Consider the following 16,675-nt stretch of genomic DNA (forward strand, 5'->3'; position numbering starts at 1 on the left):
AAAGGCTTGCTGATGTCCAGGGCTGAGGTCAGCAGGCAGCGAGGATGGAGGCAGTGGGAGCTGTGCCCAGTTGTGAAGTGGTTTCCATGGTCTTTGGCTGCTTTCCCCATGAGATCATGGCAATAGCTATTTAGACACAGAGCTCTGCCCTGGCCTTTAATTTAAGGGTGTGGTGTTGTATCTGCTTTTTTGCCAGAACTAGAGAGGTGGTAACTGCAGTGTATTTAAGGTTTGACTGTATAATTGATACAAATAAATTTGTGATTATCAGCCTGATTTGAAAGTCCCTGAGATCTGTGTATGTTCACAGCAGGTACAAAAGACCAGGGCTTAGATTAGCCATGCACATATGAAATAAATAGTGTGGCAAAAAGTCAGAGAATTGCTTTATGATTATTCCTACTAGGTCTGAATTCTCTACTTTTGGAGAGGAGTTAAAAAGCAGAGATGTAAGGAATTAATTTTAAAATGTTGTAGCTAGATCATCTTTTTTTTCCCTAAGGCCTCTGCTCTAAGAAGCCTATTCTGCATCTTCTGGAGATGGACATTATTGTTATTAATAATGAATCAAAAGCAGTTTGACTTAAGCTGGATTTCTCATGCTTTTGTTATGACTTGCAGTAGAGAGCTTCAAAGCTGCGTGTGCTTCTGTGAGCAAAGAAATTTGCTGTTGCTGACTGTCTTTCTCTCATGATGGTCTGAAGCTTTGTGCAGATTTGGGCAAAGCACAGCCCTCAGTCCTGTCCTGACCACAGGGGACACCTTCAAGGGAAATCAGACCCCTCTGTTTAGTGGGAGCTGTGTGCTTGTCTTGAAAGCTCTTCTTCCTGTTTGATGATGGAAAGCAGCTTTAATACAGTATTTCTCCTTTGCCTTTCATCACCTGGACTGTATTTTTGGTTGTGCCCTAGTGTTCTGTGTGATTCACTTCTCCATAAATACATCCTTTGTATTGACATGTCTCATTCTCTCTTTTAGTGTCTCTCCTTCAGATGATCAAGAGTTCTGTATTAATTTACAGGCCACATTTTTGTCAGACTGTTAAGCAAATGGACTTCCCTTGTTCTGTGCTAAAACAGCCTTCATTTTTCCTTCTGAGTGACTGCCCCAAAGACAGAAATCCAGGAGCAGAACATGTGTATGTCAGTGGTCTTCCCTGTATTACACCATCACTGGTAGCTCAGTTTTTATCTGGCTGAATGCTTGTGCTGACCTCAATTCAGTTATCTAAAAGGATGGTTTTCGGGCTGCCTGCCTGAATTGATGAGCCAAGAAATATGTCTAAATGAATTGGCACCATCTGGACAGCCTGGCACGGAGTGGAGAGAGGTGGTAACGAGCTGCCATCAATTGGAGGAAGTCTCATGTCATTAAAATGACTGAGCAGTTCGTTTTCATTGGTGTTCTTCCCTTCACTGCTGACTTGAGCGAGCCCCACATTTCTGTGTTCTCGCAAGAGCATCCATCTTACACTAAAAGAGAACAGGCACGAGGTGGCTTCAGGGTGCTTTGCATGTTTCAGGACACAGGCAAACATGCTGCTCTGGATGTTGCAGGTTCAGGTTGAGGTTGCTACCCAAAATGGATCCCAGCTGGTGAAGAGCAAAGCCCGCTGGCACAACTGCATGTGTAGCTGCTCCCTGGCCCACTTCTGTCACAGCCATCTGTTTTAGCTGCCTTCCCATCGTGCTTTTTTTTTTTCCCTCTCCCCTTTTTCGACAATATTGTTGTTAGAGCTGGAGCTGGGAGAGGTGTCAGTTGTGCTGGCAAATTAGAAGGGACAGAAGCTTCTGACATGAGCAGGGCAGCAAATTTATGTAGCTCTTTGTGCTGGTTTTGGCTGGGGTAGAGTTAATTTTCTTCACAGTGGCTGGTATGGAGCTGTGTTTGGATTTTTGCTGAACACAGAGTTGTTAATATAGAGATGTTTTTGTTATTGCTGAGCAGGGCTTACACAGAGCCAAGGCCTTTTCTGCTTTCCATACTGCCACGCTGGCGAGGAGACTGGGCCTGCATGGGAGGCTGGGAGGAGACAGCCAGGACAGGTGACCCAGACTGACCAAAGGGATGTGCTGGACCGTATCACATGCACAGTATATAATATATGGGGAAGAAGGAGGAAGTAGGAGGGGATGTTTGGAGTGATGGTGTTTGTCTTCCCAAGTCACTATTACGTGTAATGGAGTCCTGATTTCCTGGAGATGGCTGAACACCTGCCTGCCCATGGGAAGTGGTGAATGAGTTCCTTGTTTGGCTTTGCTTCTGTGCACGGCTTTTGCTTTCCTTATTAAACTGTCTTTATCTCAGCCCATGAGTTTTCTACCTTGTACCCTTCCGATTCTTTCCCTGATCCTGCTGGTGGGGGAGTGAGTGAGTGGCTGTGTGGGGGCTTGGCTGCTGGCTGGGGTTAAACCACAACACTCCTCTGAAGCCAGATAAATCTGGCTCAGGATCTGGCTGCTTTCAGCGGTAGGCAAGAATGATGGTGACTGTGTCACTTGACAATGTTATTCAAAATGCAAACTAATATGAGTGCTCAGTGGAAACATTAATTGCTCTTAAAATATTGAAACTGTCCCTGAATAGCAAGATACTGACTCTTCAGCTTTCCATCTGTGCTTTTTGCAGTTTTAAAATGAAGTTCCAGTTTATTGTGGAGGCTGGGAGAGGAAAGGAATGAAACCCCCCACACACAAATGTGCAGCTTTGTCACAGATGCTGTAACAGGCATTGCAGGTGGGGCCATGTGAGCTCTGTGTCATGGGGCATGAGGAACCTTCTGCTGCTGTGCAGTGAGTGCAGGGCAGTGTCTCTCACCCTGATGGCCCCAGATCTCTGCACTCTGGCCAGCCTGATGCACTCTTTTTAGGTGTTCCTAGACCTGCCCTGGGGTTTTGACTTTGTGCTGGCTTTTGTCAGAGGGGCAGTTAGGGAAATTTCTAAGTACCTGTTAAGGCCCAGGGAAATTTGAGACAGCAGAGGAGCTGGCTCATTATTCTTTATAAATCCTTTTTTTTCCCCTTCAGCTTCAATTGCAGTCCCAAAGTTCCTCATCAACAGAAAAGGTCTGACCAGAAGTCTCCCCTGGCTGCCTTTTCCCTGTAGTAGAAAAGCTCCTGGGTGACAAAGGCAGAAGCTCCTGTAGTTTGTACACAGATCAGACACAGATCTTGGAGCAGTTTCTGGGGAGACTTCTGTCCTGCAGGATGGGTGTGACCTGTCTTAGCTCACTTCTGCCTCTCTGGGCACAAAATTGCCTTGGAGTAGATCACTGGCATCTTCTAGACTGGGGGCCTTTGGGATCCCTTTGGGGCTGGGATGTGCTGGAGAGATGAGCTGTAATGAGGCAACTCCTTCCAAGATGCAAGCAGTAACAGCACCCATCCTTGGGAAATATGCTGCTTGTGCAACAGTTGAGTGCAGGTGGTCTTTGCATTTCATCTATAGGGCAGTTGATCCCTTTAGGCACAAATTACCTCAGACATAACTGGCTTTTGCTAATGGATTTGTGTTAAAGTGTTGATCTCCTTCCCCCGGCTTCCCCAGATAGCTGCTTCTTGGCCATCAACCCTAAGATCTGTACTGCAAGTCAGAGGATAATAATCCATTGTGTGCCCAAAAGAAGTGCCTGACGTTGGTGAAGCAGATCCTGCGTGGTTGGGATGGGGTCTAGTGGGCAAGTTACAGCATGGAAAAAGGATGGTGGGTTTCTGCTGGGCTATATGACAGAAGCTCTTAGCCTAGCAGAAACCAAACCCTACACTGGAGTGCCTCTGTTCACTGACAACCTTGTGAATAGGTTTTTTAATTCCCCCCCCCCACCCCAAATCCCATGAGTGGTTTAACCTTCATCAGTTATGAAACATATTGCTTGGCAATTCCAATTTATCATGGTGAGAAATGCTCAAATGCTTCCTCCTTTGAACTTTCAAAGCCGCCTACATAATAGGAACATGGTTTATCTTCCACGCACCCTAAGCAGAGAGGAGAGTAATACTTTCAGCCTCTTTTGATCCTCAGTGTGAAGGGAGGCTGCGTGGTTAACTTTGAAACATGAAGGAGGTCTCTTGAAAAGGGCCTGTGGGCTGCATCTGTAAAGTAAAATTTTTTGCCTGTGGACTGTCAATGTATGAGCTTACATATCTGGAATGATTCTAGAACAAAAATATCTGAAGTAGTGGCCACTGGGTCTGTGTAGCTTTAGAAACAGCAGCATAAAATCAGGCTTCTTTTTTAATTTGACTTACTTAATTCCCCTTCGTCTCATGACTTCCCTTATGCTAATGACTGCTTTCTGTCATGTCCCTATTAAAACAGGGAATGCAAAATTGCAGGACTGTTTGAGAGCTGCTTTGCACAGAGCAGTGTGTGGTTTGAAAACCACAAGCTGAGCAGCAGCTGGCAGTAGAAGCCCAGCTATGGCTCTGGAGCTGGAGCCAGTGTTTAAGACATGGCCAGTTATGGCTGCTATGAGCAGAGGCAGAAGCAGCCTAACAAAGCTGGATCTTACTCTCAGGTGGAGAGGAAGATCTAGATGAAAGAACAAAAGCTACTTTATTTGCTTCTCTTAATCTATGAAAAAACCATAGTATTAACTGTACCACAGGCAAATTGGGTGTATTCTTTTTGCTTGTTGCATAAACAGCAGCAGCCCAAGGCACTGCCAAACACAGTCTTGTTTTGTGGGATACAAAACGAGAAGCAGTGGATCAGCTCCACTGAGTGGGTGCCAGTTGTTGCAGTGAAGCCCTGATCTTTCAGTGAGTGCTCACTGAGCAGAGAAATTATGTAAGCCTGGCTCTTCTAGAGGAAATTCTCCATGAGGAAAACCTCTGTCCTACAATTACTGTAGAACTCACTTGGTTTACTATAAGCTTTAGAGAGCAACGGTTTACTACTTCTTTATGAACGTGTAAGGAGATGGCTTTACCATTTTCCCTAAGTTTCTAACGATTTGAGAATTTCCTGTTGGGGAATGTGTGTCACTTAGAGTGGGAGTGGTAAATAGTGGAAGAATCCCTAGTCTGGACACATCCAAGGACATGGTGGGGCAAAAATGTAGAGCTAAAGTCTTCCCATTTAAGGTGAGGAAAAAAGTCAGATTTTCACCTGATTTTTAGGTGAGTTGAAGACAGTTTTGTGGTTAGTGTTTTGTAGTCTGTCCTGCCAAAAATCCTCCACTTTGTGTGAATAATAAGACTAGAAAGAGACAAAAGCCAGTATCTGGGGAACACATCTGTGAAAGACAAGGAAGGAGGGTGGAGTTAGTTACCTTACAATAGAATGTAGACAGGAAAAAAGGGTCATACAAAGAAAAGCCTGAGCATATTATTATGTATCATTTGCTGTTGCTATAACCATGGTATAACAGGTTCATGGTCTCATCTGACCGTGCTGTTTTTCCCCGTTTGGCATGTGGTTGAACCTGGTAAATTGATATTTTCTGTGTTAAAGTATTTGATTATCCTCTTCTAGAAACGAATACTTACCGCACCCCTCTCTATGGGCAGCCCTCCTGGTGGGGGGAAGATGATGCAAATAACAAGGAGGAGAGAAGGCAAGAGGAACATTACTCAGGTAATGGAGGTGATGTGGGGTGGGAGAAGATAAGGGACACAAAATTTTGGCGCACTTTTGATATTTACTGTGTGAAGCCATCCTGTTTCAAGATTTTAATTACCGCTTCTTTTTTGTGCTTGTATTTGCGCATTCCTGTGTGTAGGTTGCTGCTGCTGAAACTGGAATAAGGGAGAATTAAAATGTTTTCCCTAAAATATTTGACCATTAGAAACAGCAGTTGTGGAGTAAATCACTGAACTTGTATGAGAACTAGTTATATGGCAGTGCTGTATCTGTTTCTCACCTCATCATCCTTGGGAGCCATTTAGTCTTAACATTCCTGTTATTGTCAATCTGTGTGTATGGAAGAGGCATCTTATTTTCACTTGTGCAGTAAACCTGATGTTTCTATCGAGCATGTGCTCTACTTCACAAAGAAGTGTTTTATTTCAATGCACACACAGTGTATCTGTTCTCTAGCAGAGAGAGGTTGTGATTAGTAGACTTTTCAAGAAGTTGAAACAAATGAGTTGAGTAGTACTGAAAAAATGTGATTTTATCCTTTTTCCCCCCCTTTTGTAGAGAGATCAAAAGAGATAACCCAACATGAAGAGGAACTGAATGGGAATATTTCGACTTATAGAGATGCCCAAGAACAATCTGTGTTTGCCTTCCGGAGAGAGCCAAGTTACTTTGAGATTCCAACTAAAGAATTTCAGCAGCCATCAAAATCTCCAGAAACACAGGTCCATGAGATCCCAACAAAGGATGTTGATGCTGTGGTAGCCCCTGTTGTACAGAGTCATGCCTCTTTCACCATTGAATTTGATGATGGTACCCCTGGTAAAATAAAGATAAAAGACCATGTAACTAAATTTTCGCTCAGACAGAGAAGACCCTACAGTAAGGAGCCAGCTCATACAGAGGTGATGTCAGCAGAGAGCAAAGTGGCTGACTGGCTTGTCCAGAATGACCCAAGCCTGATGAGAAGGCAGTCTGCAGGAGATGATGTTTACAGTACCAAGAGTGACCTGCCAGTTCATGTAAGGACGCTTAAAGGTGAGTGAATGTCTTGTCATGTGGACATAGTGCTCTGTTGGCCATGCAAATGCAGCATAATAAAAGATAAAAACCCTTCTCCTGTCAAGGAGAACTGGACTTAATTATCTCTGCTCCAAATTTGCAAGATGAAGAATATTACTGTTAATATTTTGAATGCAGCTAGCATGCTCTTCACCTGGCCCTGAAGTCATGTGTGATGTTGGCTTGGGAACATTCTAATGTGACTCCTCCTGTCTATAATGCCAGCTCAGCAGTAACTGGTTGAAAAAAGGATTTTAAATGTCTAAAATAATTTCCACGTGGTCAGGCAGGCTGATAAACACAGGTATTTCAGTGAATTTTGTTCTCTTTGCTTCTCCTAGCTGATGGAATGACTTTCTAACTGTAGTCACATCTTGTTATGAGTCCAGAGCAGTCTAAGCATGATCATCCTGTTGTACTATGTCTAAGTGTGATCATCTGGTAATGACCAGAGCAAGTTGGTTGGATGACAAAAGATCCTGACACAGAGACTACTGGTAGAGTTGAGATACACGTGATCCCCAGTAGAGGAAATTGTTGTGCTTGTAGGTAAAGTTTTCTTCTCTTAACCTAAAGCTTGTCTGAAATCCTCTGCTCAAAAACATCAGATTTGGTGGACCTGTGTCTTGTTAAGTCTGTCACTGAGGAATTCTTTGGGGATTTTCAAAGGTCTGAGGTGAAATGTGGAGCCCAGTTCTTACTGCAGCTGGTGGGATTTGCATGATTCTGATGCAACTTTGAATATATTTTGCAAGATTTAGGCTTGCTCAGGTTTCCCTCTTGGGCCATGCACTGAACAGCTTGGAGGAGACCACTGATTCCTGCATTCTCACTGCCTTGCCTCTGGAAAAGCTATTGTTTTGAACTGCAGCTTGAGCTGATGAAGTCATACTGAAGGTTACCAGACCTACTTGTGCTTGAGGCCCTACTTAAACCACGACAGAGCTATACCTTGTTTTCTCTTAAAGGAATATTTGCTTTGACCTTCTTGGAAAAAATCCCCAAACCTTGTCATAATATGAAGTTTTATACCTCCAAATTGCTGTTTTGGGTACATATTTTTGGGAACCCTGTACCGTCATAAAGGTTTCATATTCAGCCATGGGGTTTGGCGTGGAAATTGAACTACTTTGTTGCCATTGCTTGGTTCTAGTCCTTCCCAATAAGGGACAGGGTTAAGGTGCCCTGTTTGGGTATTTAGGGTTTTATTTTCAGTGTGCTGTGACTGTGTGATGAAAGGGTTTGTGTGTTGGGATTTTTTATGTTATTGTCGTACTGGATTTTGTTGACTTACTGGAGAACATTGTCAGGGATAGAAATGTGCTTTAGTGGTTTTGCTCTTTCCTCTTGGAGAAAACTAGAGAGTTGGGCAACTGTTGCTGTTGTGATGCACAGGAACACTAGAGACTGGCTTCATTTGCCTCTCTACAGTCCATAAGGCATGGAAAGAAGCTGAGGTAATTCAGTGCATAATTTGCATATCAAGAAATCAATGCTGGACATTTGATTAAAACATGCAGTGTTGATGGCCTGAGGAGTTGTTCCACCTCTACTTTGGCAGGTATCATTTATCTACGATAGTTGTGCAACGTGTTCTTCTGGCAGGGCTAATTTTGAAGATATCTTGGAGGCTGCCTGCCTACCAGGTTTGGGTCTCCAGGATCAGAGATGCCCACCATAGGGGCTCTCTGGTAACATCTGTTCACTTCCAGGAACAATGTGATGAATGTAAAGCCTGGTATCAAGACTGCAGGGTTCAGGTCTTAGCACCTTGAGGGGATGTGCATGGTGTTCTGCTGGGGCATCCATGAGCATGGTGCATGTTTTCCTTGTGTCCTCACTGTTTTGCATTCATCAGAGCTCTTAGCCAAGACCTTTAATTTAAGAACTTTCCCTTCCAAGGGTGAAGCTTATCAGCCCTCAGGGCACAATGCAAAGTTTGCTGGCTTTTCTTCATGAGTGTGTTAGGAAACTCTTTGTAGAACTGACTCCTGGTTGAATGGACCTTGCATTAAGTTCTAATCTTTCACAGTTAACTTGACGTAATAAATGGTCTTCACCCATGAGTCTGGAGAACTTGCCAAGTAGGTTTGAGCAGTTTTCCTTTCAAACACGTGGTGTTTTAGCCAGTATATCTTGCTACATATTACAGTCTAGAGCGCAGAGACCTCTTTCCCCGTTCTCCCGATGACAGGTTCCTGGTCGTTGACTGAATCGTGTTGTGTGCCTTCACACCCGTTTCCTTCTCCAAAAAAAGGTTTGTTTTTTGTTTTACTTTTAACCTTTTGTTTTAATTTTAACTTTCTGTTTTACTTCAACTTACTTTCTGAGTGTCCTGAGCTAAGGTGCTGAGGGGCAGGCAGGCACTGATCCATAGAGACAGTTGTAAAGATGGTTGTTGCTAACGTAAGTGAAAATAATTATAAACTTAGTTTAAGCTTAGTGAACTCTTAAGTAATGATTTAACCTTTGCTTGGCTGGTGATAGGATGGTGTAACTCATGGGGGTGTCATGGTGTGATTCTTAAATCTTCAGGAAAAGTAAAGAACCCTGCAAAATTACTTTTCTGTTAGCCTCTGGTTTGTTTTCCCTTGTAGAGGAGAGTGACGTGGGTGGGTCACGAGATGCATGTACTTGTAATGCACTGACCTGGTCTTTCATCATGGGCATTGACTTTCATGGGATGCAGTGCAAGGGTTTTATTTCCTGATCCTGCAGAGATATTTCTGCTCTGTAATGGAGAGAACCCAGTGAGGTGGTCTTGGACTACAGTAATTGGATAAAATGGCAAAATGATATAATAATTTTTACTGAAGTTGAAAAAAGAAGGAAACAAGACATTAGGTGTGTAAACCAATTACCATTACAAAATCAGAAATCCGTGAGGTTGGAAGTACTTCTTGAATTCTTTTAAAATAAATAATTAACTTGGTAGCCAACCAGTGGTGAAGAGTGGGGTCAGGAGAGAGCTGCTTTCTCTTTTATTTCTTCTGATGGGGTGCAATCCCTGTACCACACAGATGTCTGTGGAGTTTTCTAATCTTACAGAATGCTTTTCTTGTATCTGAAATGATAAAATTAAACTGGGAGATAATAACAGGGCTGCAGTAACTGAGAGTATGAAGGTCAAATGTACATACCTTGTTTCCAGGCCATAGGCACGAGGACGGGACTCAGAGTGACACCGAAGACCCCAAGGCAGAGAAGGAGACGACGCCGGGCAGCGAACGTCCGGCAGAGCAGACGAGGCTGCAGCGCCAGATGAGGCGTGACCCCCACGAGATGCTGCACAACAAGCAGGCCTTTGTCATCGAGTTCTTCGAGGACACACCACGGAAGAAGCGGTCCCAATGTAAACCAATTACCATTACAAAATCAGAAATCCGTGAGGTTGGAAGTACTTCTTGAATTCTTTTAAAATAAATAATTAACTTGGTAGCCAACCAGTGGTGAAGAGTGGGGTCAGGAGAGAGCTGCTTTCTCTTTTATTTCTTCTGATGGGGTGCAATCCCTGTACCACACAGATGTCTGTGGAGTTTTCTAATCTTACAGAATGCTTTTCTTGTATCTGAAATGATAAAATTAAACTGGGAGATAATAACAGGGCTGCAGTAACTGAGAGTATGAAGGTCAAATGTACATACCTTGTTTCCAGGCCATAGGCACGAGGACGGGACTCAGAGTGACACCGAAGACCCCAAGGCAGAGAAGGAGACGACGCCGGGCAGCGAACGTCCGGCAGAGCAGACGAGGCTGCAGCGCCAGATGAGGCGTGACCCCCACGAGATGCTGCACAACAAGCAGGCCTTTGTCATCGAGTTCTTCGAGGACACACCACGGAAGAAGCGGTCCCAGTCCTTCACACACAGTGCTCACTCATCCCAGAGCGACACGGATCCGGGGCTGAAGAGCAAGGTTGAAAAGCGCAAGAACGCATTGCCGGCGGAGAAGCCAGGAAATTCAGTGCCGCCATCCCACCTCACAGCCCACACAGGCAAAGCCACCACCAATTCCTGCGGGACCCAAAGAACGAGCTCCTTCAAGAGGGAGAAGACGGAGGATCGGATCAACTCCTCATCTTCTTCTGCTCCCAGAGCCAAAAGCTATGGCAGCGTTGGGAGGAAGTCTAAAATGGCTCAGGATTTTATGGCCGAGTACTTGCGTGAGACGGCTCAGTCTGGGAAGCCAAGCGCTGAGAAACCAGCCCCTCTGCCCATGCCAGTAGCTCCACGTGTGGTTATATCCTCGGAACCAGAGCCCGCCTCTGCTCCACCTCCAGAAGTGAAGTCTGCCCAGGGCAGGAGGAATGATGAGGAAGACAGTGTAAGCGAGACCGGCACATACACCATTGAGACCGAGTCTCAGGACAAAGAGGTGGAGGAGGCGCGAAAAATGATAGATCAGGTAAATGCTGCTTTTCTGTGCTTGGCCAGTGAGCTGAGGGCTGAAGGCTTGAAGGGCCTGAATTAACTTGCCATGAACGGATGCAACTGGGTGCAGCAGGGGGTTATGGTTAGGGTTGGAAAATCATCCTGGGTGACCTGTGCTAAGGATAGGCCGCAACAAACCGTGAGGCTTGTCTTTAAATAATCCCATCAAAACAACAGAATTACAAACAAACAAAAAACCACAGAGTAAAAGAAGGCAAGATATGCCCACGGCAAAGAGCTGCCTTGCTTAAAAAATTGAATTTGGATGCAAAAGTGAAAGAGTGGGTTTGCCATCTGTTTAGAGGAAAGGCAACACCTGAATAAAGATCAGGCTGATCCTGCTGACAGCAGTGGCTGGGAGCAGCTCTGCTCTTTCTAGGACTGCTCCCAAGCCTCTGCCTTGGCATTGCATCATCTCCTGCCCACTGTCAGGAAGATGGGAGCTGCAGCCCATCACTGATGCGTCATCCCATGGTAGGCCACAGGAAATGCCAGGGGCTGGTGCTTACAAGCCTCAGTGGCAGATGTTTCTGTATTTGGCTGTGCCTGATTAGAAAGGCAGTGCTTGCTGCAAGGGCAAGCGGCAGCTGGCTGTGATAGCAAAGGGTGTGATCTAGGGCAGAGGCAATCCCAGATGGATCTGTACTTGTTTGGATTTTGCAGAGTGAATGATAGCCTAAAAACAAAACTCCAGAGATGAGGGAGGCTTAAGAAGAACGCACCCAACTAAACAACCACAGGGCAAACCAAAGTTTGGCTGATTTTCAGGTTTAACTCTCATCTGCGGTCTATTATGAAAACAAAACTGGCAAGTTGTTATGAAGATTTAATGAAATGTAGTCAGGAGGATGGCAAGGTTTAAAGGAAGCCTTAATTGAACCTGTCTTTAGAGCTTTGTGTACAGTGTTTATGAGCCTGGATCTAGCTTCTCTCTTTTGTTTTTTATTATATTTGTTCCTTACATCTTGTTTGAAATGTGATCGGAAGCTTTCAGGGCATGGTATTTAAGCCACAGTAAGGTCCTAGTCCTGACTTTAGATGACTAATTGTTCTGGTGGGGAAATATGAGGGAAGGTGCCACAAAAATACAGGTATTTCTGGGGAGTAGTCTTGGCAGCCATGTGACTTGGGCAGGCAAAGTGACCAGCTTCTGGTATTGACTGTGCCATAGACTTGGTGCAGTGCAGACCTGCCACTTGTGAAACAGCTGATAACTGAACCTCAGTGTTCCTGTCCAGGAAGAAAGAAGATTAATTTTGGACTTGCTTAGTTTTTGAGGTGTCTTTTCTCTGTATTCCTCCACCATTGCATACACATTTTTTTAACAGAAGTGAAAGCAGAGATCTTTATGGCCGTCTCTGTTCATCCAAGGCAACCTCTGTGGTGGTATCTTCCTCTGATCTTCTTGCAGTCAAGTGAGAGGAACAAGCCCTTCTGAGGCATGAGTCTTGGTCACCCCTGACAGGAAGGCCTGCTTCAGGGGGAATCTGTCCAACAAGCTCAAACACTCACCCATCTCAGGTGCATCCTTCCCCAGTTCCTTGTGGCAGTGCAGGGCTGTTTTGCTCAGCCCACTCTCAGCTACAGTCTATGAAAGGCACTGGGGATGGAGCTTTCCCATTTTCACCATCTAGCTCCTCGTGAATGAGCTGGTAAATAACTTTTTCTGACACTCATCCTAAATTTCTCTGGGCTGAAAAGGGACTCCTTTTCAGTGAAAGTTACTGCTGTTAAAGGCAACACTCCTAAATAATGAGGGTGAGAGGAAAGGTGGGTGTGAGTGGATTCTGTGATTATATTTAAAGCTGCTACTGTGGAGTACAGAAGAAAATTATTTACACAGTTCTCATGGAAGCATTGGCGAGTGTTTCTGGCCCCTTGGGATCACAGTTTGTGTGTGACTAATGTTTCATGGATTTGGATTTTTGACTAATGTTTTTCTGTTTTCTTGCATTTTAATATTCCCATGCAAACATCTTTTCAGGTTTTTGGTGTTCTTGAGTCGCCTGAATTTTCCAGAATCTCTTCAGCCTTTAGGCCAATAATTAAAGGTGAAAAAGATGACTCCGGTTCTCAGCATCTAATCAGTGAAAATGGCACTAGTCAGAAGTCACCCTTGCTCCAGGCATTTTCCTCAAAAGCTGTGAATGGGTCTCAGGCTGAAGCGCAGGTATGGGCAGCCCAGGTGGATTTCCTGGGATAGTGGAGGTGTAGATGGGTTTTCTGTCTGGATGTAAATGTGATGTGTAGCTTGATTTCCATCTTGAGCAGACCGAGTGATGTCTGTATGAGAGGAGAGATTTTGTGGCTAGGATTTGGTGTACAAACTGTCTTTCTGACCTCATTTTCCCCACCTTATTGTAGATGTCTGCAGCCGCTCAAGGGAGTCAGAAGTGGGTGTCAAGGTGGGCGAGCCTTGTGGACAGTTACTCTGACTCTGGATCTGTCTCTGGGCAGGGTGATGGAAGTGCAGGTAAGTCTCATCTGACACCGCTGTTTGAGGGTAGCTGAATCTAAACCAGGATGATAGAAAAAGCAGAAATTAAGGGCATCTGTGTGCCTGGCTGTAGCTTATTTTCTGTTTTAGCTGCAGTAGTTGGAGATGGGAAGCACTGAGTGAATTGTTCCTAGTGGATTGAAGATGGAGAGAGCCTCTGGTTTGCATTTTGGAGTTATTCAAGAGGTTCTTAAATATTAGGTTTGACATGACTAAGGGGAACCTGGGAAGGAGAAAGCTTATAAGGGCTTTGGGTGCTAACCAGCCCTGAGCTGTGATTCCTTAGACTGCCTTATGATGCCGGCTGAGAACCCTCTGCACGTAGCCTTGGAGTTAGTTCCTGACTTGCATGTTTTTTGTGTACTTCTCCTGTGTCTGGCTGTGCTGAGAATTTAGGCTGTTCTAGGGTTTGCTGTTGAGTGGCAGGTTTAAAGGGCGGAGATCAGCATAGAAAACCAGATATGGTGGGGAAGAAAGGAAGTTGGAGGACATCAGACTCCTGTCATAACTTGGAAGACACCTTACAGACCCTGTGGTTCTCTTGGTGTGTGAGAAAAGGAGAAAAGCACTTTGTTGGCTTTTGGAAATGTTTTCAATTTTTTTTTGATTTGGATTACTTGTCGTACCTTCTTGCCATCGACATCTATAGATAGATCCAGTAAAGATTAGAAGAAACCTTTGTTTCAGAGATCACTGCCACTGTTTTCACACCATGTAGGATACCTGACTCCTGGAGTGCTTGTAATATTACCATAGCCAAATAACCAGTTATCTTGGTATTTAATGGTGGTATCAGATATGGAGGCCTGGCCAGCAGCAAGGGAGAAATACGAGCACTCTTTCTATGGAGCGTGTCCCTGCTGATAAGCCCACACATGCTGGGGCAGTGAGCTCTAATTCAGAGCCTCTTGATTATTACAGGCTCTTTCTCCTGGGACTTTGCTCTGGGATATGAGTGTAGGAGAACTTGTACTGTGAAAAACACCATCTATTTAGTCAATGGGTAATGTTGTTCAGAATGGCACTTAAAACATGGCATTACTGTGTCTGATGGCTTTTCATCTCATTCTTGTGGCCTGATTGATGCTAGATACCAGCAATGTCTTTATCCTCTATAGTGCTTGTACTGAGAGGTATATTATGGGAGAATGAATCTGACATACTAGCTTTAGAAGGGAAGGTGTTGAGCAGTGTGATTCAGCAAAGGAATTAAGTTTAATGTCTGTATTGATAAACCCAAGAGAGCAGGGACCAGCCAGGCCTTGATGATGTTCATATTAGACAAAACCTTAGTTCTGAGTACATCTTGTGAGTGCTTTTGTGGACTTGCACTTTGCAGGATCAAGCTCTTCCTAAACAAATAAATAAAAAAGTGGCACAGTTTTAAAGTAGTTGTTTCTTTTCCACTTAACTCTCTTCAGAAAGTGGGGTACCCCCAAAACCTGGGGAACCAGAAAACTCTGTGCCCTCGAGAACAAGACGCCTTCTTCCCCAACTTCCACCAAGTGATAAATCAGACAGCCCCACTCCCACGGTCCTGGTGTGCCAGGAGTCCTATTCTGAGGTTACCAAGAGAACCATTGTGAAGGACCACTGCGTGGAAGCCTATGGCGATTCCAGCAGCCGCCTCTTCATCCAAGAAGACCTGGATCCGGATAGCCTCAGCGATGCCAGCAGATCTGATGATGGCTTCAGCATGGAAAAAGGCAAGAAATACAAAGAGAACAGCAAAATGCTAGAGCAGATGGGGGAAGACAATAGATCAGAGAGCCGGCAGCCGGGAGCCTCCCGGATCTCTCACGTGAGAGCTGTGAGTGAGCCAGTTTCTACTTCGTTCTACATTGGTGATGACAGCAATGATGCGGGGGTTCCCTCCAAGCTCTCTCTGAGTGTGACCCATGCTCGAGCAGACAAGGACAGCAAGGATCCAGAGTTTTCCTTCAGGTGTGCTGGCACACCAGTTTCTGGAAAGCCACCAGTCAAAGATGTTAGTGCTTACATAAACGCGGCTGGAAAAGTTGTTATTTCCCTTCATCAGAGTCTTCCTCAAGATCAAGAAAACATGTCAGGAAAGGAAACAACATCTTTTGTTCGACAGGAAAGTTTTACCAAAGATAAATCAAGCAGTGGTGTTCCTCAAAATAAACTCCCACATATTTCAAGTCACCCTCTGCTTAAAGATTTAGAGGCTGTTCGTTCCACTCGTATGGACTTTAGTCAGGACACTCATCTTCTGCTTAAGGACACTGAAACTGCCTTGGCAGCACTGGAAGCCAAATTGCTTGGTCAAAGCCAACAGCTGGAGCCCTCGGAAACTGCTGGTCAGCTGGAGGACTCCTTGTCAGGGGACTCGGATGTAGACACTGCCAGCACAGTCAGCTTGGTGAGTGGCAAAAATGTCCCAGCAAGTGCCCCGAAACGCAAAGCAGTCGCGAGCTTGCAGAAGGAGAAATCTTCCTCCACACCATCCATCCAGGACCAGTGTGGGCAGCCCAGCGCTCGGGACAGGCTGACGGAGAAGCGGAAAACACAAGCACCAGAGGCACCAAACCGAGCAGAGGCCGCCAAACGCTTCCAGATGAAGCGGAGCACTGGGACTCGAGGATCACTTGACTTTACAGATGATGAGAGAAGTTCAAACTCTCCCTACTTGCCAGTCCCGGATGCAGTTGTATCTGACCATGAGCACTCGGTAACCCGGCCAGTTCCCAGGAGGAAACCTTACACTCAGGCCACCAAGGAGGACCAGAGCAAAACGACCTCGAATGTGCAGAAAATCCAGCAGGTTCTCACCCGGTCCAACAGTTTATCCACCCCACGGCCCACAAGGGCCTCAAAGCTACGCCGCGCCCGGCTGGGAGATGCTTCGGACAATGAATGCGTGGATGCTGAGAAAACAGCCTCCAACCCTGATACCACTGCTCAGGGCATGAAGCAGCCCACGGAGACAAAGAAGCTTTCCCGGCTGGACATCCTGGCCATGCCCAGGAAACGGGCAGGTTCATTTACAGTGCCCAGTGACTCGGAGACAGCGCAGTCAAGGACGGGGTTTTCAGGCCGCAGCGCGGAGTCCTATCGAAAGATGGGCGTTTCGGACGTGAGAGCT

The 16,675-nt window shown here is 45.3% G+C and overlaps 1 protein-coding gene across 1 annotated transcript in view; it reads left to right on the plus strand.

The window, feature by feature from the left end:
• The window catches only part of CEP170B (centrosomal protein 170B), a 57,654-nt gene that overhangs the window by 23,384 nt on the left and 17,595 nt on the right, over positions 1-16,675 (plus strand). The window contains exons 6-12 of the mRNA XM_017728943.1: positions 5,476-5,577; positions 6,142-6,618; positions 8,837-8,899; positions 10,298-11,046; positions 13,057-13,242; positions 13,437-13,545; positions 14,991-16,675. Of these exons, the coding sequence (XP_017584432.1) occupies positions 5,476-5,577; positions 6,142-6,618; positions 8,837-8,899; positions 10,298-11,046; positions 13,057-13,242; positions 13,437-13,545; positions 14,991-16,675 (3,371 nt within the window). The remainder of the gene's footprint in view (positions 1-5,475; positions 5,578-6,141; positions 6,619-8,836; positions 8,900-10,297; positions 11,047-13,056; positions 13,243-13,436; positions 13,546-14,990) is intronic.

This window comes from Corvus brachyrhynchos, unplaced genomic scaffold (genome assembly GCF_000691975.1).
Source record: "Corvus brachyrhynchos isolate BGI_N302 unplaced genomic scaffold, ASM69197v1 scaffold1, whole genome shotgun sequence".
NCBI classification, from domain to species: Eukaryota; Metazoa; Chordata; class Aves; order Passeriformes; family Corvidae; genus Corvus; species Corvus brachyrhynchos.